The sequence below is a fragment of the Parus major genome, chromosome 18, assembly GCF_001522545.3.
Source record: "Parus major isolate Abel chromosome 18, Parus_major1.1, whole genome shotgun sequence".
NCBI classification, from domain to species: Eukaryota; Metazoa; Chordata; class Aves; order Passeriformes; family Paridae; genus Parus; species Parus major.
Genome location: NC_031786.1, coordinates 310315 through 329785, shown reverse-complemented (window position 1 = coordinate 329785; position 19471 = coordinate 310315). Strand labels below are relative to the sequence as shown.

General features: G+C 60.8%; 3 protein-coding genes across 7 annotated transcripts in view; all 3 read left to right on the top strand.

Moving 5' to 3' along the window:
• Window positions 1–81: 81 nt before the first annotated feature.
• MRPL12 (mitochondrial ribosomal protein L12) lies at window positions 82–3460 on the top strand. The gene is made up of 4 exons (XM_015645952.2): window positions 82–406; window positions 496–576; window positions 677–811; window positions 3147–3460. Exons 1-4 carry the CDS (start codon window positions 137–139, stop codon window positions 3261–3263), a joined length of 603 nt encoding a protein of 200 aa, XP_015501438.1. The 5' UTR covers window positions 82–136; the 3' UTR covers window positions 3264–3460.
• Window positions 3461–4223: 763 nt separating this feature from the next.
• Window positions 4224–10813, top strand: SLC25A10 (solute carrier family 25 member 10). Its single transcript, XM_015645951.3, has 11 exons — window positions 4224–4340; window positions 7151–7270; window positions 7359–7473; window positions 7553–7601; window positions 7937–7978; window positions 8167–8210; window positions 8675–8745; window positions 8851–8943; window positions 9180–9257; window positions 9356–9412; window positions 9793–10813. The coding sequence occupies exons 1-11, from the start codon at window positions 4251–4253 to the stop codon at window positions 9892–9894; spliced, it is 861 nt and encodes a 286-aa protein (XP_015501437.1). The 5' UTR covers window positions 4224–4250; the 3' UTR covers window positions 9895–10813.
• A 1608-nt stretch (window positions 10814–12421) lies between these two features.
• GCGR (glucagon receptor) overlaps window positions 12422–19471 on the top strand; it is a 10861-nt gene continuing 3811 nt past the window's right edge. The window contains exons 1-4 of one of the 5 annotated variants that reach the window (XM_033518812.1): window positions 12422–12707; window positions 18468–18666; window positions 18967–19063; window positions 19260–19367. In XM_033518812.1, coding sequence (XP_033374703.1) covers window positions 18598–18666; window positions 18967–19063; window positions 19260–19367 — 274 coding nt within the window. In that variant the 5' untranslated portion in view covers window positions 12422–12707; window positions 18468–18597. Of the gene's footprint in view, window positions 12708–14394; window positions 14418–18467; window positions 18667–18966; window positions 19064–19259; window positions 19368–19471 lie in introns of those variants that run through there. The other 4 variants (XM_033518815.1, XM_033518811.1, XM_015646089.3 and 1 more) reach the window with 4 other exon arrangements.

Below are 19471 nucleotides of genomic sequence, written 5' to 3'. Positions count from 1 at the left end.
GATTTATTACGATTGATTTTGCCTCCATCTCCCATCGCGCCTTGGTTCGCTGCCCTTCTTGTCACTATTGGCTCTCCGTCGGTACCGAGGGGCCCGCCGGGAGCGCGGGCGGAGCGTTCGGTGTCCTCGGGCCGCCATGCTGCCCGCCGCGCTGCCCGCCGCCCGCCGGGCGCTGCTGCCGCCGCTGCTGCCGCTCCCTCCGCTGCTGCCGCCGCGCCCCGGGCCCCGCGGGCTCCCCGCCGGGCTGCGGCCGCTCGGCACCGGCCCCGCGCGGCGCTCGGAGGCGCTGGCCGGGGCGCCGCTGGACACGGCCGCCAAGGAGTACTCGCCCAAGGTGCGGCAGCTGGTGCGGGACATCGCGGGGCTGACGCTGCTGGAGGTGGCCGATCTCAACGCGCTGCTCAAGGTGGGTGCGGGGGCGGCCCGGCCCGGCCCGGCCCGGCCCGGCCGCGTGCGCCGCCTGATCGGCCGCTGGCGCCGCTGCTCTTCCCGCAGGAGACGCTGAAGATCCCGGACGTGGGGGTGATGCCCGCGGCCGCCGCCGCCGCCGTCCTGCCCGCCCAGGCGGCTCCGCAGGTACCGGGCGCTCCGGGAGGGGCGGGAGTGGGGCCCCGGGGACCACACGCGCAGGGGCGGGCTCGGCCGGGGGGCTTCACCGCGCTCCGGATGCTTCCAGGAGGAGGAGGAGGAGGTCCCGCTCAAGAAAGAGAAGACTCATTTCACCGTCCGGCTGACGGAGCTGAAGGCCACTGACAAGGTGAAGTTGATCAAGGAGGTGAAGAACTTCGTGCCAGGAGTGAACCTCGTGCAGGTGAGGAAGTGCTGCCCCAGGCTCTGGTGTGTTGCTGCCAGGTCCAGCAGCCTCGGCTCTCTGTTGAAAAGGAGCCTGGATTTGTGCATTCAGAAGCTGGGGGATGAAGGAGGAGGCTCAGAACAAAGGACTCAGAAATGTTCATGCCAGCCTCAGCTTCTCCAAACCTGAGAGCTGCTGTGAGCTTTCTTGCAGAGCTCAGGAGTAGCCAACAGCTATAGCTGGGTTTGGCTTGCCTTTCCCAAAGCCTATGTATTTCTGGAGTTAAACGAGCCTCTCTAATTCACACATTTTGCAATCCAGGCTTCCAGCTCTTATCAGGGCCCTTCATTTTATAGATGGGGTGCTGCTTCTTTCCTTGGAAAGCCCTGGGCAGTGTCTGAGCTCAGGCCCTTGACCTCGGATGTGGACTCAGCATGTTGGGTGATGAAGCTGCTACTGCTAAAGCATGTAATGTGCTGCACTTCTCCACAGGGTGATGCTTTCATATCTTGGGGTCAATAGTAGCTCTTTTCAGTATTCCAGCTGCAACACTGAGCATTGTAGTGTCAGCTCCTATTGTAGCCCAGGAGAGCAGAAATGTTTGCAGATAATCTTCTGACCCATTCTTATTACTGCATTGCAAAGGTAGCAGAGAAGGCCAGTGGCACAGGTTCAAGTTTGGCTGTCCCATGGGGATAATTATCTGACTGTCAGTGTGGTTCCCATGTGGTTCCTGTGGAAGCTGTTTATCTGGAAGTTGTTCATCTATTATTGGTCCCAAGCAAACATGAAAATGCCAAATCCTGTAATAGATACAATCAGCAGATAATTTACTGGAGAGCTGATGCTAAATGAGCTTGGCTTTGCATGTGGCACCTGCTGGATGAGTTGTTTGTAGGTGCCAGTTTTTGCAGGCAAACTCAAGTGTGATGTACCAAGCACTTTGGGTGAAACACACACACACAAACAGTTGTGGAGGTTCTGCCTGCAGAGGTTGTGTTCAAAGTGGAGCCAAAGCCCTTTTATTGTAAATTTTAGTGCCATCCAGTCAAGGTGTTTTTTAAAAGGTTTTGGGGGGGGGTCTGCCCATGGCCTGTAGGGCTGCTGATTCTATAGAGGGAAGCACATAGACCTTGGGCACTGTTGGGACCCAAACATCAGTCCTGTGGCAACAACTGCATGATGAGATAGGTGCATGGTCAGCACACACCAGACCGAGGCTGGCTGCACCTCAAGAAGATCACTGGCAACTGCCCAGCAGATGCTTGCCCTCTGTCACCAGCAGCCCTGGGCTCTAGCTGGACTAAGAGCATGCTGCCTCTGCCCCATGGCTGCTGCTGCACGGATCCCACTTGACTTGGGCTCTGCTCTTCTTGCCACTGAACACCAGGAACAGCTGCTTCTCTTTACCGGGGCTGCTTTAGAGTGGAGTCACACCTTGCTGAACAGGGTTCAGAAATTAATAACCTGTGTTGTGTTGCCTGTCCTCATTGCAGTGAGCCTGAACAGGCTTTTGTCCAAGGCCTGTCCTGGTGGGCAGAGGCATTCCTGCCCCCACCAAGCACTGCCCACACATCTGTGCCTTCTAAACACAGCAAAGAAAGCATTTTTCTACAGATACGTAGGCATTGAACCCAGCAGAAATCGAAAGGACAAAACCTTTCTGCCAGCACAGTGGCCAGTCCAGTGGGTGCTAAACCCCTGCAGTGCTGTGGCAGACAGCTGCTACGTGCAAGAGCAGCAGGGGCCTGTCCCCTCAATAGCAGCACTGCAGTAAATTAACTCTTTAAATTAACAGCTCAACAGTTTTTCAGTTTGCCTTAAGTATTGCAGTGCTGCTTAGTACCAGTAGCTTTGCCTTAAGAGTCCGTAAAACATCAAAATACTTTGTTGTCAAGTAGTCTGTGGTGGAACTCTGTTTCAGCCAATGCAGCTGTGTCCAAACCCTGCGCTGGCCTCCCCTCCTGCTGGTACAAGTATGTGAACCAAAACACTGTCACAGAGCAGAGCCAGCGCCAGGCGGATGCTGCCTCAGCAGGCCAGTGCACGGGGTCTGCCTGCACCCACACCTCTGCAGGCTGGGGACACATCTGGGAGCACCATGCCCACAGCAGAAGAATTTAAGAGCAGTGGATTGCAGGAAAAGGTTTCCCAGCAGATGTGCCATCGCTTGCAGTCAGGTTTAGCTGCCTTCTGGTGGGCTGTGCTGTTGTTCAAGTGTAAGTCTCAGAGTTTGTGCTGGTCAGTGAGTTTCCATGGTTGGCTTAAGCAGAGGTCAGGATCATGGCTCTAAATCCAATAATCCAGTTAGCGAAAGCCTGTTTACAAGCCTCGTACTTTGTCCCTCTCACAGGCAAAGAAGCTGGTGGAGTCCCTTCCACAGGAGATCAAGGCAAACGCCTCCAAGGAGGAAGCAGAGAAGATCAAAGCAGCGCTAGAGGCGGCAGGAGGGACTGTAGTTCTGGAGTAGTCTCGCCATGGAGAGACTGGTGCTTCAGCTGCTGCCCGAGCCGGGCTCCGGACCTTTCCGAGTGCATGTGGCACAGTGGGAGTACTCTCCCGAAGAATGCTGTACGGCTTGGCAGAGCTGCTACTGCCTGCCATCACCATGAACTCTACCTTATAAATATCAAAAAAAACCCTGTAAAATGGTTAATCTTTCTCAAACGTTGCTTATCTCCATGCTCCCAATTTCAGGGAATCAGAGTGGTTTAGGGTGGAAGTGACCTTGAAAGATCATGTCAGTCTAGCCCCTTGCTATGGGCAGGAAGAACTTCCACTGCCCCAGGTTGCTCCAAGCTCCATCCAGCCTGGCCTTGAACACTTCCAGGGATGGAGCAGCCACAGTTGCTCTGGGCAGGCTGCCCAGAGAAAATTTCTTCCTAATATCTAATCTAAACCTACTCTGAGTTTGAAGCCATTCCCCCTTGTCCTGTCACTACATGTTCTTGTAAATAGTCTCTCTCCATCTTTCTTGTAGGCTCCCTTCAGGTACTGGAAGTTTGTACCAGCACATCACCCACCTCCTTACACTGCCTTTTGCTGACGGTCTTACCTCTCTGTTTATTATTAATGAGAAGAACACACTTCCACAGGTTGTGGAGATGCATGCGGGGTGGGGAAGAGTATTCTGGAGCTGCTGATTATCCCTGCACTCAGTGTGTGCACGCTGGTAACGCTGCCGTTTGTACCTGTACCTCCCCCTCCTCTCTGCGTTTTGCTGATGGCTTCACTGCCCATTAATTAATCCCCGTTAATTATTAACGGGAAGAGCCACTTCCCCGGGTTTGAAGTGGGGATGTGTGTGGGGTGGGAACGAGGATTCCGGGGCCGGCGGACTCGGAGATGCGAGTCCCGAGCCCGCCCCACCTTCCGGTACCGGGCGGGGGCGTGGCTTAACGGGCGGGGGCGTGGCCTTGTCCCGGTGAGGGCGTGGCTTCTGGCAGAAGCGGCGCCCATGGCGGAGCAGCGCGTTTCGCGCTGGTACTTCGGCGGCCTCGCGTCGTCCGGGGCCGCCTGCTGCACCCACCCCTTGGATCTGCTGAAGGTGAAGAGGGGACATGCCGAGGGGCGGCTCTGGCGGCGTGGGGAGGCCGCTGAGGGGATGGAGGGCGAGTGTGAGCAGCTGTGGGTGATTGCGGTGGTTTGGGGGGGCTGTGAGGCGATGGGGAGGCGGTTATGGGTGACCAGTAGTGGTGAGGGGTTGGGGGGGACGGTTAGGGGGGGCTGGTAGTGGTTGTGAGGGTTCCGGAGAGGGTGTGAGAGGATGGGTAGGAGGTTAGGGGGAGTTGGGACTGGCTGTAGGGGTCCTGGAGAGTCTGCGATGGAGGGGGGAGAACGTCTGTGGGTCTTGGAGCGGCTTTGGGGGACTGAAGTGTCTGTGAAGGGATGGGGACGCACTCCGAGGGTCCCGGGAGCAGCTGTAGGGGACAGGGCTGCAGCAGGGGGAGCGGCTGTGAGGGGACGGGGAACAGGTCTGAGGGTCCCGGAGTGGCTGTGGGACCGCCTGTGAGGGACCTGGCTGCGGGGGTGCGGCTGTGAGGGTCCCAGAGCAGCTTTGAGGGGATGGGGAGTGGCTTGGGGGGAACTCCGAGAGTCCTGGAGTGGCTGCAAGGGGATGAGGAGCGGCTCTGAGAATCCCGGGAGAGCTGAAGGGCTGGCTCTGAGGTACTGTGGAGTGGCTGCCACAGGAGGGGAGAGGGTCCTGGAGCACCTGGAGAGGATGGGGAGCTGCTCTGGGGTTCTGTGAAGCAGGCCTGAGGGTCCTGAAATGGTTGTGAAGGGGTAGGGAAGGGCTGTGAGGGTCCCAGAGCAAATGAGGGAGCTGGAGAACAGCTGTAGTGGTCTGCAGAAACAGCTGCTGGGGGTCGGCTCTGAGGAGCTGATTCACGGCTGTGCAGGGACACGGCTGAGGGGTCACACGACACAGCCCAGGGTCACGGCTGCATGTGTGACTGAGGGGTCTGGGGACCTCGGGGTGCCAGCTCTAGGAGCTGTGGAGGGTGCCTTAGCCAGCCATGCCTGGATATGGCAGTGACTCTGGGGCCAGCAGTGTTGGACACTGGCCCACTGGGCTCTGCGCCCTCCGGCCAAGATGTCACCTAGGCGCCGCAGATGACCTGGCATGCCTGCTCCTGCACAAAGGGCGCCGCGCGCAGCCCTGTGCTGCCAGCACCCACGGATGGGGCAAATGCCAGTGCTGCCCAGAGCCTTGTGTGCCAGCCAAGTGGCGACGAGCCTGGCAGCAGAGCAGGCTGCGGAGGGGGAGGGAAGAGGCAGCTCGGGACAGGACCTGCCCTTCCCAGGGCCATGCCTGTGGGAGAGGCCGGGACAGGCAGCCCCTTCCCACCCCATGGCACGGAGAGAGAGGAAGATGTTCTAGGCACAGGAGAGGAGCCAGCTCTGGCAGAGCAATGCCACCTCCCCGGTGCTCGGCTTGCTGCCTTGTCCAGCTGGCCCTGTCTGCCCAGTGGAAGTGGCTGCCAGCCCGTGGGAGCTTGTGTGGGGTGCCCTGGCAAGGCGCTAAGAAAGGGAATTAGTCTGGCACCTGCCTGTAGGTCTGTCTCTGAGCCAGTATGATGGCTGTGACGTTTGGGCTGCATCCCCATGCTGTACTGTGTGGATGTGAAGCCCCGCGCTCCTGCAGTTGTGAGCAGCACAGCCTAGCCAGCTGTTTTTGCCAGAGAGTTCACACCTGATTATTGAATATAGAACTGCCTTTAGCCAAGAGTTCCCCGAGCAGGGGCTGGTGCCAGGCCTGGGGAGGCACAAGGGGCCTCAGGCTCTGGCAGGGCAGGGGACGAAGGGCACTTCATTACACCTCTGGACCTTGGCCCCAGTGAGAGGCCCTGGCCAGCCCGCCTGCAGAGTGCTTGTGCCCTTAGGCCAACTCCATGCAGCCGCTGGCCACACACAGGCTGCTGGCCCTGCAGTGATCAGCAGTGACCACAACCTGGTCAGCCCATCCCGTGCCTGCCTGCCTCCTGCCCTTCCTGCAGACCTGGGACTGCAGGCAGTGGACCGTGTCCCTGCATGGCTCTGCCTGCCCTGCCCACTTCATCTGCCTCAGGCTGTGAGCGCTGGTCCCTGACGTCCAAAACCCACCTGTGGGGACTGCAAGCAGGCCCCTGCACCCCTGCTGCTGCCCCATATTGGAGACAGTGGCTGTCCCCAGTGTCCTGCAGTGTGTCCCACGACCCAGCTGTGCCACGGCTTCTGTAGAGGGAGCTGGGCCTGAACCCTGACAGCAGCCCTTTGCCCTCCTTATCTCCTGGGGCCTTTGACCCACATGTGGTCTCGGCAGTGCTCAGAGCATGCTCCTCTGTCCCAGCCAGCTTCCTTGCCTGTTGCCCCTGGTGATGGTGGGAAGCGCTGGGCTGCTACAGGCAGGAAGGTGAGCGCCTGGCCTGCTGTGGGGTTCTCTTCCTGCCTATGGGATTCCTACACCGGGGAAGAGGGGAAGTGGCTCTGGAGGCCTGCCGCAGAGCCTAGCTGTGATTTCACCAGCCCAGCTGCATCCCTCTGAACAAACCCACACTGGGCACTCGCTCACCCACACACACACCTTCCACCCTGAGGTGGCCCGAAGAGCAGGCATTGCCCTTCACCTTGGGGCCGGCTGTTGAAGGCAGGGCCTGGGACGTGCTGCCGGCAGGTGCCTGGGCACTCCTCTCCCTCACTGTCTCCACCCCTGAGGTGCCAGGCTGGGCCAGTCTGGTGTGGAGTGTCAGGAGCTATTGCTGTTGGCTCCTGTTCAAGTGCTGTTAACATGGCACGTGTTCAAATCCACACCTGCTCAGTGCGCTTCTATCCCTGCCCAGCCCAGCGCTGGGCTGACGCTGCTGCGCTCTGCCCCAGGTCCACCTGCAGACACAGCAGGAGGTGAAGATGCGGATGACAGGGATGGCGATGCATGTGATCCGCACCGACGGCTTCCTGGCTCTCTACAATGGGCTCAGCGCCTCGCTGTGTCGGCAGGTGAGCGTGTGGAGCTCCTGCAGCACGTGCTGCAGCTGACGAGCTGCCCTGTGCCAGGGACACAGTCGCTCATTTCCCCCTCATCCAGATGACGTATTCCTTGACTCGCTTTGGCATCTATGAGAGTGCGAAGAACCACCTGGGCAAGGGCAAACAGGGGCCTCCCCCCTTCTACCAGAAAGTGCTCTTGGGTGCAGCAGGAGGTGAGCCAGGCAGTGAGGCCCCTGGCCCTGGCTCCCTCAGGATGGATGGCTCCCTGACCCAACTCTTCTTTGGCCACAGGTTTCGCTGGCGGGTTTGTGGGGACCCCAGCAGACATGGTGAATGTCAGGTCAGTTCTGTCTGCACGACCGGGGCTTTTGGCCTGTGCATGACAGCATTTGGGGTGGTGGGTGCTGCTGGGGTGCTCCAAACATCTCTCCTGGCCGGCCTGCCCCCATGGTCAGTGAGCCTGGAGCTCTGTGCCCGCCATGGCCAGAGCTGTTCTGCCTTTTGGTGACAGTACCCAGGCATTTGTGACCCTCAAGGGGAGTGAGACGGAAAGCAACTTTCTTGGCTCGTTGTAAACGGGCAACACAATTCCACTGCCCTGTGCTGGGGTCCCCGGCGCTGCAGGGGACAGTGGGGTACCGGCTCCCCCCTCACCTGCAGTGCTCTACCTTCTAGGATGCAGAATGACATGAAGCAGCCGCCGGCTCAGCGGCGCAAGTGAGTGAGGGGCCGGGGCAGAGGAGGCCTGGAGGGGCCGGCGGGAGGCGGTGGGAAGGGATCGGCGTGGCCGCGGGAGGGCAGCACCGCACCGGCGGCACGGCCCGAGCACCGCGGGGGGGTCTGGGGGGGTGCCGCCGTGCTGGGAGGCTTCGGGCCCTGACCTCTTCCCCTCTCGCTCCTTCCAGTTATTCCCATGCCCTGGATGGCATGTACCGAGTCCTCCGGGAAGGTGAGGCCGTGCCAGCCGTGTGGGTGAGCCTGCTCCGGTGTCCTAGCAGGTGCCGGGTCAGGGCTTACCCTGGAAGTTTGCTCAGCCGGGGCAGGGAGAGGGCCTGGGAATGCCCTTGGGGCTGGGGGAGTCCAGGGGAGAGCAGGGTCTGGCAACTCTGCATCGTCTGGCAGGGGCCGGGCAAGGTGTGGCAGGGCCTGGCAGCCTGCACATACTTGGTGGGAAAGGGTGACCTGCTGGGAGCTCCAAGAGAAAGTTGGATGAAAGCAGATGAGCAGAGGCAGGCAGGAGGTCATGCTGTTTTGAAGGACTCCCTGCTCCTTCAGCCCGTTTGCTATGGTGTGCTTCACGCCGGGTTGTGTGAGGAGTTGGGGACACAGACTGGGCATGGAAGGAGGCTCCCAGAGTAATGGAGTGTGAGCGATTGCAGAGAAATGTGCTGATCCAAATCTGTCTGTCCACAGAGGGCCTGAAGAAACTCTTTTCAGGAGCATCAGTGGCATCGCCCCGCGGGGCCCTTGTTACTGTTGGGCAGGTAGGACAGCTCTGCTGGGCGGTAGGTGACTGAGACAGGGACTAGGATGGTCCCTGGTGTGGCAAGGAAGGGGGAACATCTCACTGATTCACCATGTCTCTGTAGCTTTCCTGTTATGACCAGGCCAAGCAGCTGGTTCTTGCAACTGGATTGCTGTCAGACAATGTCTTCACTCATTTCCTGTCCAGCTTCATTGCTGTGAGTAGGGCTGGGGTCTGGGGGGACAGCTGGAGCTGGGTTTGCCTGCAGCCAGGTTCAGAGTGTCAGGCTGGGGCTGCCAGAGCTGCCACTCTGGGCTCAGCAGGGCAGGGCTGGGCACATTGGCTCCAGGAGGCTCCTGGCCTGAGGTTGAGTCCCAGCATGGCTCTGAGTCTCTCCAGTGACCACAGCAGTTGCTGGCACGGAGGTCTCCTGACTTGGATGACTCTCTGCAGGGTATATGTGCCACATTCCTGTGCCAGCCCCTGGATGTGCTCAAGACCCGCCTCATGAACTCCCACGGAGAGTACCAGGTGAGCTGCCCACCTTGCCGCTGCCTGTCCTCCCATCTCTGTGTGCCAGCTTCTGCCTCCCAGCCCCTCCCACCTCATCTCTCAACCTCTCACTCCAGGGTGTCGTTCACTGTGCCATGGAGACTGCCAAGCTCGGACCGCTTGCCTTCTACAAGGTACCTGGCTGAGGGTGCATGGGTGGGGTATGCTGGGCTGAGCTGGGAGCAGGAGTTGTGCTCCTGAACACTCCTGGGGCAGGGGACCTTCCAGGTTCTGCTGTGGCATCAAGCCCTGGCCTCAGTGGGACTCAGCCTGGGCCCAACAGCTGTGGCCCTGTTGCACCCATTAAGCTCCCACCAGCAGTGCAGGTGCCAGAGGGGTTAGCACATGGTGCTGAGACCTGTGTGCACCGTGGTGGCCATGGTGTGACAGCGCCTGCTCCACAGCCTGGCCAGTGCTGACCTGTGCCTGCTCAGTCGTGCTGCTGCTGGGGTTGGGCTGCTGGGACAACCACTGGCAGGTGTTGACTCTTCTCCTTTTTGCTGTCCCCTTCCAGGGTTTTGTTCCTGCTGCTGTCTGGCTCATTCCTCAGACTGTTCTCACCTTTCTCTTCCTGGAGCAGCTGCGCAAATATTTTGGGATCAAAGTGACCACCTGAGTCTGAGGGACCGGACCCTGCCTTGCCCCAAGGGGGTGAGCGTGTGGGTCACCCCCAAGATCCCAAAACCTCTCTCTGCTCTCTGGGGCCAGTGCCATTCCCCCTTCTCTCAACTCTATTCCTGTGCCTTGCCAGCACCTGTGGCCAACAACCCCCTCAAAAACTCACTTCTTCTCTCACTCCCATTCTCAGCATCTCCACCTCTGCATTACTGCTTCTGGAGGTTTTTGTGGGAGGAAGGTTCTGTCTTCCCATTTCTCCACTGGCTCTGAGTTCTGTCCTTGCCCCCCCTCAGCCTTGTCCCTGATGTGCCCTAGAAGCAGGACTGTGCTGTCTCAGGGAGTAGGGAGACCTGTACCTCGTCACAGAGCCCATGGAGCTGGGGGTGCTGCTGACCCCACAGCTGTGGGGCTGGGGCTTGGGGCAGTGTGTGTGAGGCCTTGTCTTCCCTCTGCCTTCAGCCCCCATGTTCCTCCCTGACCCCAGTGCAGCTTGAACCTCCTGCCCTGCTCCTGGCCTCCCACCCTCTGCCTCTGCTTGGCCAAAACTCCTCAGTGCCGCTGGCTGCTGGGCTCTTCAGGGATTGTGCCTCATAGCAATGATGGTGGGGAACATGGCCTTGCTCTGGCAGAGCCTGGTAATGCCTGCCTGGGGACCCAGTACTCACCACAGTGCACCTACCCCACACTGGATCCACCCTCTTTAGGGGCATCCCCCACCACCACTCTGCAGCCTCACTCACCTTGGGGCTGGGCAGACCCCTGCCCCTCACAGCCCCTCACCCCACACTGCCCAGTGGGTGGGGGCTGTGAACACCAACCCCTCCGCTATGTGCACCCCCGTGTGTGCTGGCCCCAAGAAATCAAAGAACTGGAATATCTGAGACCTTGATGTATAATAAAGTGTGAAGGTGGCACGGGCCTGCTGTCCTGTTAGGAGAGGAGAGATGCTGCACCCCCTTTTCATGGCTGAGGGCATGGGCTGAGAGCTGAGCCCCCCAGAGCTGAGAGAGGATAGCAAGGCTTGGCCCCGGCACAATGCCAAGAAGGGGATCTTCACCCCAGTCTGTGCCAAACACCCCTGGGCCCATGTGCAGAGGGAGCTGTGGGCAGGCTCCACAGCCAGGCCCTGCACTGTGCTCTGCCCGGTCTCAGCTGGACAGCAGCTCCAGGGTAGGGCTGTGCCAAGAGTGCCTGCCACCACTGCGGGAGCTGCCTCCTGGATGTGACAGTAATTGGGCTCCAGCAGACTGAACAGAGGCAGACTGGCACAGCAGAGCAGTGAAAGCTCGTCACCTTAACAAGGCCTAATGATGCTAACTGGCATCACCACTCTGGGCTTACGCCCAGCTGCAGCAGAGGCCATGGGTAGGTGAGTGCTCACAGAGCTGGGCCCTCTCCTCACAACTAGCTGGGGGCTTCCCTGCCAAGCTACGCTTCTTCATCCCCCATGTCCTGCAGCACTGCTCCTGGGGCTGCTGGGTGCTGCTCTGTGTCATGCAAAGGGCCAGCGTGGAGCAGGAAAGTGATGGAGCCCCACGGCTCCCCAGCAGCACAGAGTCCTGCTCTGCCCCATGATGGCCAGTGGCAGGGACATTCCAGCCGAGCTGTGGTCCCCCCAGCTGTGCCAGCCCTGTGGTCCCGGTGTGCACGTACCTTCTCACCAGGTCCGTTGTGGCAGCTGAGCTGCAGCAGTCACACTGGCAGGACAGGATGTGCCAGACACAGCCGTGAGCACAGCGCCCACAGCTGCAGTGCGAGGGCACTTCTTATCTCTTGAGCATCAGAGAACGTGGGGCTGGGAGCAGCCTGTGGCCGTGTCTGTGCTGGCTGCCCCCTGGTCCCACCCTGCCCTCTACCAGAGCCCCCGCAAGTGGCTGCAGGGGCTCCCCCAGGGCACAGCTCTGACCCCACCTGCCAGAGCTGGGGGCTTCCAGTCCTCCCCCAAAGCCCCCGCAGCCCCCAGCGTGTGCCCGGGCTCCTCTGCTCACACCCACGGGGGCTTCCAGCCAGCGGCGGCTGCACAGCGTGGGACCCCGAGGGAGGCAGCTCTGGGGGATCCGGGGTTGCGCTGCCCGGGGTTCGTGCTGGCTGTACAAGTGCTGCCACGGCCGGCTTAACCAACACGTCCTGAATGGTTCAAGGTAAATAAATGTGTTCGTGCCGGGAGGCGGGGACAGGGCACCCCGAGGCCGGGGGCTCCCCCGGATCCCCCTTCAGCCCCAGCCGGTCCCGGTACGTCGCTCTTTCTGGGCTGTGTTTACCTGCAGCGGGACAGGGGCGGCAGACGCTGACCCGTCACGGCCGGCGGTGGCCGGAGCGCGGCTGTCGAGGCGGCTCGCGGCGGTCCCTGGGGATCCGAGCAGCCAGCCCGGGGCACGGCAGGAGCGGCCGGCGCGCTGGGACCGGGGAAACCTCCCGGAGGAACGGGCCCCCGGCCTGCTCCCTCGGGGCTGCCCCCGCCGCTCCGCCCGTCCCCGCCGCCGAACCGAGCCGGTGCCCGGGAGTGGGGCGGGGACAAGCGGCGGCGCTCCCGCAGCTCCCGAGAGCGACCGCCGGTGATGCGGGGAGCAGCGCCAAGCGCTCGGGCGGGGCTGGGGCACCGGGCTGTGCCCCCCTCGTGCCCGCGGGAGGAGCGGGGCGGCGGGACGTGGCTCCGCGCCCGCGGTCCCTCCCCCCGAGCCGGTCCCTCCCCCTGAGTCGGCACAGCCGCTGCCGTCGCGGCTCCGCTAAAGTTTTCGCCGAGTGCGCCGGACCCGGTCCCCACCGGTCCCGAGATGCGTTCGGGAGCCGCCGCGAGCCCAGCCCCGACAGGTACGGGGAAGGAAGGGAGGAGGGCAGGGAGCGCCCAGAGCCGCCGAGCTCGGGATGTCGCGCGTCCCATCGCGGGGATGTGGATTCGAGTGACGACTGCGCAACCCCGGGGCCACGAATTGAGCCCCGGGATCCCAAAACAGCGGCTCCCAGAGCCGCCCGGATGCTGGGAGCCGGCCCTGGGGAAAATGAGCCCCTGGGTGACGGGTGTTCTGGGCTGGGGTCCCGGCACAGCTGTGCCCGCTTCCCGTCCCACCGCTGCCGCTGGCGTCCATGGGCAGGGGCGCTGCCGTCAGACTCACAGCACCCCTGGGCTCTGCCCTGGCTATGGTGAGCCCCCGGCCAGCGATTCCAGCTGAGCTCCGTCGCGTCGGGAGTAATTCCCGGAGCAGCCCCTTAGTCGGGGTGGGACGCGCGTGGTCTCCTTGCTGTGGGCACAGCCGTGCCCGTAGCTCTCCTGCCGAGGGGCCGAAGCAGGGGACACTTTGCCAGTTCCCAGCTCTCCTCAAGCTCTCTGGGTATTACGGGGGCCTGGTGCGAGTGCCCTTTGTGACTCTGTCCCAAGCTCTGCTGTGTCAACACGGTGTTGGTAAATGGCTTTGTTTAACCAGGACATGTCGGGTATGTGACCTTGCCGTCCTCCTGGTTGCAAGTGCATCTTCAAAGCTGCTGCAGTCCCCTCTGCCTGCCACTGCACTCCCCTCGGGATGGTGAGGGAAGCAGGGGCCGCGGGGGTCAGCCTGCTCCCCTCGCACAGGATGGCCTGAGGACAGAGCATCTGCTCTGCTCAGCCCTTGCGTGCATCCCGCGGCACAGCACCCTGCCCCATGCAGCGCCTGCCACGGGTGTCCTGACCCACACCAAATTCAGTGATTTCCCCTGTGATTTTGTCTGTGTATCAGCAGGAAAATTTAGGGCCCGCAGGACCCCTTGTCAGCATGTTAGTGCTGCCCCAGCTGCCAGCTCTAGTGGCTTCCCACCAATCCTGCTCCTTTCCGCACACTGTGGTGCATTTTTTTTTTTTATGTTCTGTTGCCTAGAGAGGGGAAAAGAGAAAAGGCTGAATGGAGAATAGGCAAAATGTGGATTAAAAATAGTTAATGAAAAAATGTGACCACAAACCCTGATCAGCAGCACAGGGCTAAAACCAGCCACTGAACACAGCATCTCCATGCACCTTGCTGTGCCAGGCAAGGACAGGGGCAGGGGAATCCGGACACAGGGAAGATGGGATGGCTGCTCAGCTCCATCCCCTTTTGCTCCACCACTGCATCCTGCTTTATCCTGCATCCTCATGTGCTTGTTTATCTACCCCAGCATTGGGGTCGAGTGCACATGTCTGTGTGCAGCAGGTACCAGTGGATGGCTGGGCAAGTGTGGTCCCCCCAGCACCCCCTGCCTTGCTGGGGCTGGTGTCTGGTTGTACCCGGGGCTGCAGATGTGCTGGTCGGGTAGGCGGGTGTGGAGCTCCCAGTGCAGGGGAGTGTGCGCACTAGCCTGTCTGCACTGACCTTTTCCTAGGCTTTTCCCAGCCCTGTGCCTCCCCTGTGACATGCTAACCACACGTGTCACACTGTGCCTCTTGTGCCTCCCTTCTGTGTTTCATAGGTTTTCATGCAACGTGATGAACAAAAACATCCCTTTCCTTGAGCCAGGAACGAGGTGCCGTGTGGCTCAGCATCCCTTTGCCAGAGCCAGCTGGGCAGCGAGGTAATTTGGCTGCTGCCAGGCTGTATCATGGTCCCTCTCTGGTACAGGGCAGCTGTGCAGGTGCCCCCTGACTGCCTTGTGGTGACCAGGCAGTAGTGGAGGTGATGCAAAGAGCATTTGTCCTCTGTGCATCCTATGCTGCTTTTGACAAAAACACTGTCAGGGCTGGTTTGGGTTTTCTTGGTCCAAGGTGCCACAGAATCTGACATCACCAGCGCCTGGTGACGTCAGTTCTCTCCATGTGCTGCTGCTCAGGGCTTCCACAATCATGTAGCTCTGTGCAAACAAGTCACAGCCTTGCAGCACAAGGACTGTTCCGGGCTGCTCAGCTGTGCCTCTGCTGCCAAAGTTCCTTGTACTTAGTTCTCAAGGAAATAATGGAGAAGGGGAGTAGGAAACATTCCCAAGCACAGACACGGGGCAGGGATGGTGCAGGACAGGCCTCCTGGGTCTCTGTGCCATGGCCATCTCCCCGAGCCTTGCCCCGCTTGCCGTGGTCCAGGCTGGAAAGTGGAGCAGCATCTGCAGGGCCAGGCTGGCATTGGCATTGCATCAGCTCTGGCCCAGCACTGTCCCCTCCCCTGCCAAGTGCCAAAGCCCCTGCCGTGCTGGCATGTAGCTCCAAGCTCCAAGCCAAGCCAGCCGTGGAAAGCACCGCATTAGCGCACGGGGGGCTAATCCCCATGTCCAGAGGCCGCACAGCCCCCACAGCTGCCTCCAGGCCAACGGGGTTGTGCTGGGTGCAGGACTGTGCTCACAGGAGACCAGGTTCTCACCCCACTGGGTGGAGAAGAGTCCTCTGGGACCAGGGTCTGGGGGGCTGCAGCAGCCTCACAGCACTTGGGCAGGGCTCTGGCTGTGCCGAGGTGCTCCCAGGTCACGTTGCAGATGCCCATGAGTGTCCTATGGAGACTTTACTGAGCCACTGATCCACATGACTATTGGCTGCAGTGATCCCAGATGTGGAGCTCGTTCTCTCACACGTGCAATGGCAGCAAAGCCAGAGGGGCTAGGTTGGCAAAATCCCCAGGGGAAGCTGACCACGATGGGACGAGGAGAGAGTCTCTTCCTAGGCAGGCCCATGCTGGTACAGAGCTGCTGCAAGGTAGCATGGAGGCTGCACACCCATCAGTGGGAGCAAAATCCTAACACGGGCCTTTTCCCATCCATTCCCTATGGAATGCCATATCCATGCCCATGCCAATGCCATGGCAGCAGTGCACCCAGGTCCTCAGTTTGCCCTGCACCCTGCCCAGGCTGGCCCCTGCCTCCTGACCACCCTGGGGCCAGTGGCAGCGGCATCAGCTGCAGGTCAGCTGGGGGCCACAGGGGCACCAGTCAGGGGAACAGGGGTCCTTGCTTTGCCCCTGTGGCTGCAGGGGTGGCACTGCTGGCTTGGGAAAGGCAGATGCAGATGCCAGTGACAGCCCCACTCTGAGGACAGATGATGGTGCCTGTGTCTGACCCCTCTGGCTCCCAGCACTGCGGCTACCAGAAGTGGTGTTGCACGTAGCCATACCAGTGTTGGCTCCTTGTTCCTGCTCTCCCAGCACAAGGTCTCTTCTTCATGGCTATGGCTCCAAGTGGAGCCATACTGGGTGTTTGCAGCCTGGGCTCCATGAAGGTCAGCAGCCACAGAACTATGACACAGGAGCATACCACATTGTCCAACACCAATATGGGGAAAAAGTCCCTTGGACAGCCACTGTCATGCACTGCAGCCCCTCAGAGGCATCAGTTCAGCACTCTCCACCCACTGCTTGTGATTTGGTGTGGTGGGGGATCCCCCAAAGCCCAGCCCCAGCTGGGGATGAGGTGCCAGGGCAGGGGATGTGGCACTGGGAGCCAGTTGCACAGAGCAGAGTGAGAGGAGGTGGTGAGGATGTGGGGTCAGGTCTCTCGTGCACGGCTGCCTCTGGCACCCAGGGCACAGCTGAGAGTGTGGCAGCATGTCCAACTGGTAGAGCGGCTGCCCAAGGCACTGCTGCTGGGCAGTGCCAGCTCTGGGGAGGTGCTTGTGCTGCCAGTGGTCCCAGCCACCCCAGACCTTGCTGTTCCACCACAGAGACACTGCTCCCTCTCTGCCATTGCCCACTGGCACCAGAGCAGCGAGAGTTGGTCCACGGCTACTTCTGCACGCCCACATCTCTGCTGGAAACTGCCTGTCTGTAGGGAGCCCTTGTCCTGTGGGTAGCGGGGATCCGGCACGGTGCCACGGCTGTGCAGTGCCACAGGCAGCTGGGGCAAAGGGCCTGGGCAGGGTGAGGGGGAAGACCCGTGCTGGGGCGAGGAGCATAACTGGCCCCTGTGCCAGGACCCCTCACCCAGTGCAGTCTGCCCGGCTTGGCCACAGTGGGGCCAGGGCCGGGGAGCGGCTGCCAGATGGGGGGAGTCCAGGGCAGAGGCCTCCCTGCTGCTAAATCCCACTGCAGCAACTAAAAATAGCGACACCTCTGCCCCAAAGTTGCTCCCCAGCTGCGCAGAGGGGCTGACAGCAAGTCACTGTGACCTGTGGACCTGGAGGAGCATTCACAACCAGGGCAGGGACTGATGCTTGACCAGGGACGGGCACTGGGATCTTCCTGTGGGACTGGGACATAGGTGGCAGCGGGATGGGACAGGTAGGAATGATGTGGGGCTGGAGGGGGGCACAGGGATGGTGGGATCAGGCTAGCAGGGGGACAAGGACAGGGATGCTGGCATGGGGCCAGCATGGGAGGAAAGAGACAGGGATCCTGAGGTGGATGGGAGAGGGACTAAGACAGGGATACTGGTGGGGCAACAGTGTTGCTGGGGTGGGGTGGAGTGATGACAAAACCAGGAATTCTGGAATGGTCAGGTGGCTCGTGGGCACCCAACAGAGGTCCGTATTCACAGAGCCCACCCAGTGAGAACTTCCCAGGAGACAGTTCCCTCTGTCCTGGGACTGGCTAAATAAGGCCATCGCAGGTCCTGCTCCCCAAGCTGCATCTGGAGCCCCATGAGCTGATTAATGAGCTTCTCCAGCAGCCACTTGCGACATGGCAAGTGGGTCTGCACGGATGGAGGAAACACGACTTTCCCAGGGATAAAAATAGACACAGGCAGAGCAGCAAGCCCTGGGAGCAGAACTGGTTGGGGAGCACGACGCTCTGGCTGGTGCCCAGGGGGAAGCCCAGGGGCTGGGGGTGATGCCACAGTGCCTGTGGTGGCACTGGCACTGCTGTCCCATCCCATCCCCCCCAGCTCAGCTGCCCTCACCCCACACAGCCGGGCCGTGCCATAATGGGCTCTTGTGGGAAGAGCTGAAATCCTGCTCAGGAGCCCCATAACCGGCTTAGGGGGATGGAGGGAATTACAGCACCTCGTGAGCCATGGTCTGTGGAGCACCCGGACACCATGTCCCCATGTCACTGGCAAGAGCTGGGGAAGATGGACCCACAGGGGCACAGCACAGCTGAGCTTGTCCTAGAGCCACAGCAGCTCCACGAGCCAGGATCCCTGTGGGTTAATGGCCAGTGTCCCAGTCCCTCCTGGCACCCGTGCTCTCCGTGGCTCCCTGGCACTGCCATCCTCAGTGGCTGCTGCTGTGAGACCACAGCTGAGTGTTAGTGGTCCAGGTCCGAGAGACCGGGGAGATGGGGAGAGCCCAGGTGCCAGCCTCTCTGCCTGAGAGGGTGCTCAGGTGTGAGGAGGGGTCCCTTCCACCATGGGGGTCCTGCATTCTCAGGATTTAGCAACGATGCACAGCTGGGTCCCAGCAGCAGTGTGGGTGGCACCAGCCCAGTTTTTCTCTGGGGGTCTGGAGGCAGCACTGCCACTGCACCCCAGCCACACAGGGGCTGAAATTGGCTTGGCAGGCAGAGAACCTGCATGGTCACTGTCCCAGTGCCATCCTGGGGAGGATAATACAGGTGCTTGGTGAAAAAATGAGTGGACAAATAGCTGAATGTGAACACCAAGAAGGGTCAGGTGAGGATGAGGACAGGAGTGAGGCACCATGACTGGGGCTGGCTCTGTGCCAGAGTGGCTGCCTCTAACCCCACCTGCCCCCAGCCCCATGTCCCCCAGCTCTGTCCCAGGAGTCCCCGTGACCAGGAATCTTGCACAGGGTTGCCCACATGCCAGGGCCGTCACCACCAGGGTGGAGAAGCTGCTGAGGGCCAGTAGGAAGCCGTGTGTCCTGCGCTGTGTCCTATGCATGTGGTCCAGAGGAGGGATGTCCCAGCCACATCTCTTTACCCTCCTGGTGCTGCTGCTCTGCTGCCAGGTAAGGATGGGCTGTTGTACACAAGGGTGCTCTGCCCCATGCTCAGCCCACAGGACTCCCACTGATCCACCCATCCCTCTGCATCCTCTCCTCTCCTCTCACCACGGCATGTGGTCCAGCAGCTGATGCCCCTTTCTGCCTCCCCTGCCATCCATGAGACATGGCATGGCACAGCACAGAATGGCATGGCATGGCATGTTGGCCTGTGGCTGTCCCCAAGCTGGGGTCACTGCCTGGCACAGCATGGTGGCCCCTGCGAGCAGGACACGTGTTATGGGTGATGCTCCCTGGTGCCCGCAGGGCCCCTCTGCCCAGATCACGGATAATGTCGTTGAGAGATGGAAGGAGTACAGCGAAGAGTGCCAGCGCAACATGAGCCGCCTGCCTGCGCCCACAGGTCAGTGCCTATGGGGGGTCCAGTGGGCTTCTGGTGGGATGGGGTGGGGACAGGGTCCTGTTGAGATGGGGATGGGGCAGAGGAACCACCAGCACAGTCCCAGCAGGATGGGGGATAGAGCAGAGGGGCCAGTGGAGGTCCTAGCACCCAGAGAGAGGGTGAGGCCAAAGTGTCACCAGCTCCTGTCCTTCTGCAGAGCTGGTCTGTAACCGCACCTTCGACAAGTTCTCATGCTGGCCTGACACGACGCCCAACAGCACAGCCAGTGTGCCCTGCCCCTGGTTCCTGCCCTGGTACCAGAAAGGTAACAGTGGGGAGATGCACGTGCATGTGCAGCTGTGCAGTGTGCTCACACACGTGCAGTGTGTTCACACACACGTGCAGTGTGTTCACACACGTGTGCAGTGT

Excerpts from the sequence above, each read along its gene's own strand:
- MRPL12 (XM_015645952.2), top strand. The coding sequence starts at position 137 with ATGCTGCCCGCCGCGCTGCCCGCCGCCCGCCGGGCGCTGCTGCCGCCG. Across the intron at positions 577-676 it reads CCGCCCAGGCGGCTCCGCAG|GAGGAGGAGGAGGAGGTCCC; the intron begins GTACCGGGCGCT and ends GGATGCTTCCAG. Across the intron at positions 812-3,146 it reads CAGGAGTGAACCTCGTGCAG|GCAAAGAAGCTGGTGGAGTC; the intron begins GTGAGGAAGTGC and ends TCCCTCTCACAG.
- SLC25A10 (XM_015645951.3), top strand. The coding sequence starts at position 4,251 with ATGGCGGAGCAGCGCGTTTCGCGCTGGTACTTCGGCGGCCTCGCGTCG. Across the intron at positions 4,341-7,150 it reads ACCCCTTGGATCTGCTGAAG|GTCCACCTGCAGACACAGCA; the intron begins GTGAAGAGGGGA and ends GCTCTGCCCCAG. Across the intron at positions 7,474-7,552 it reads GCTCTTGGGTGCAGCAGGAG|GTTTCGCTGGCGGGTTTGTG; the intron begins GTGAGCCAGGCA and ends CTTTGGCCACAG.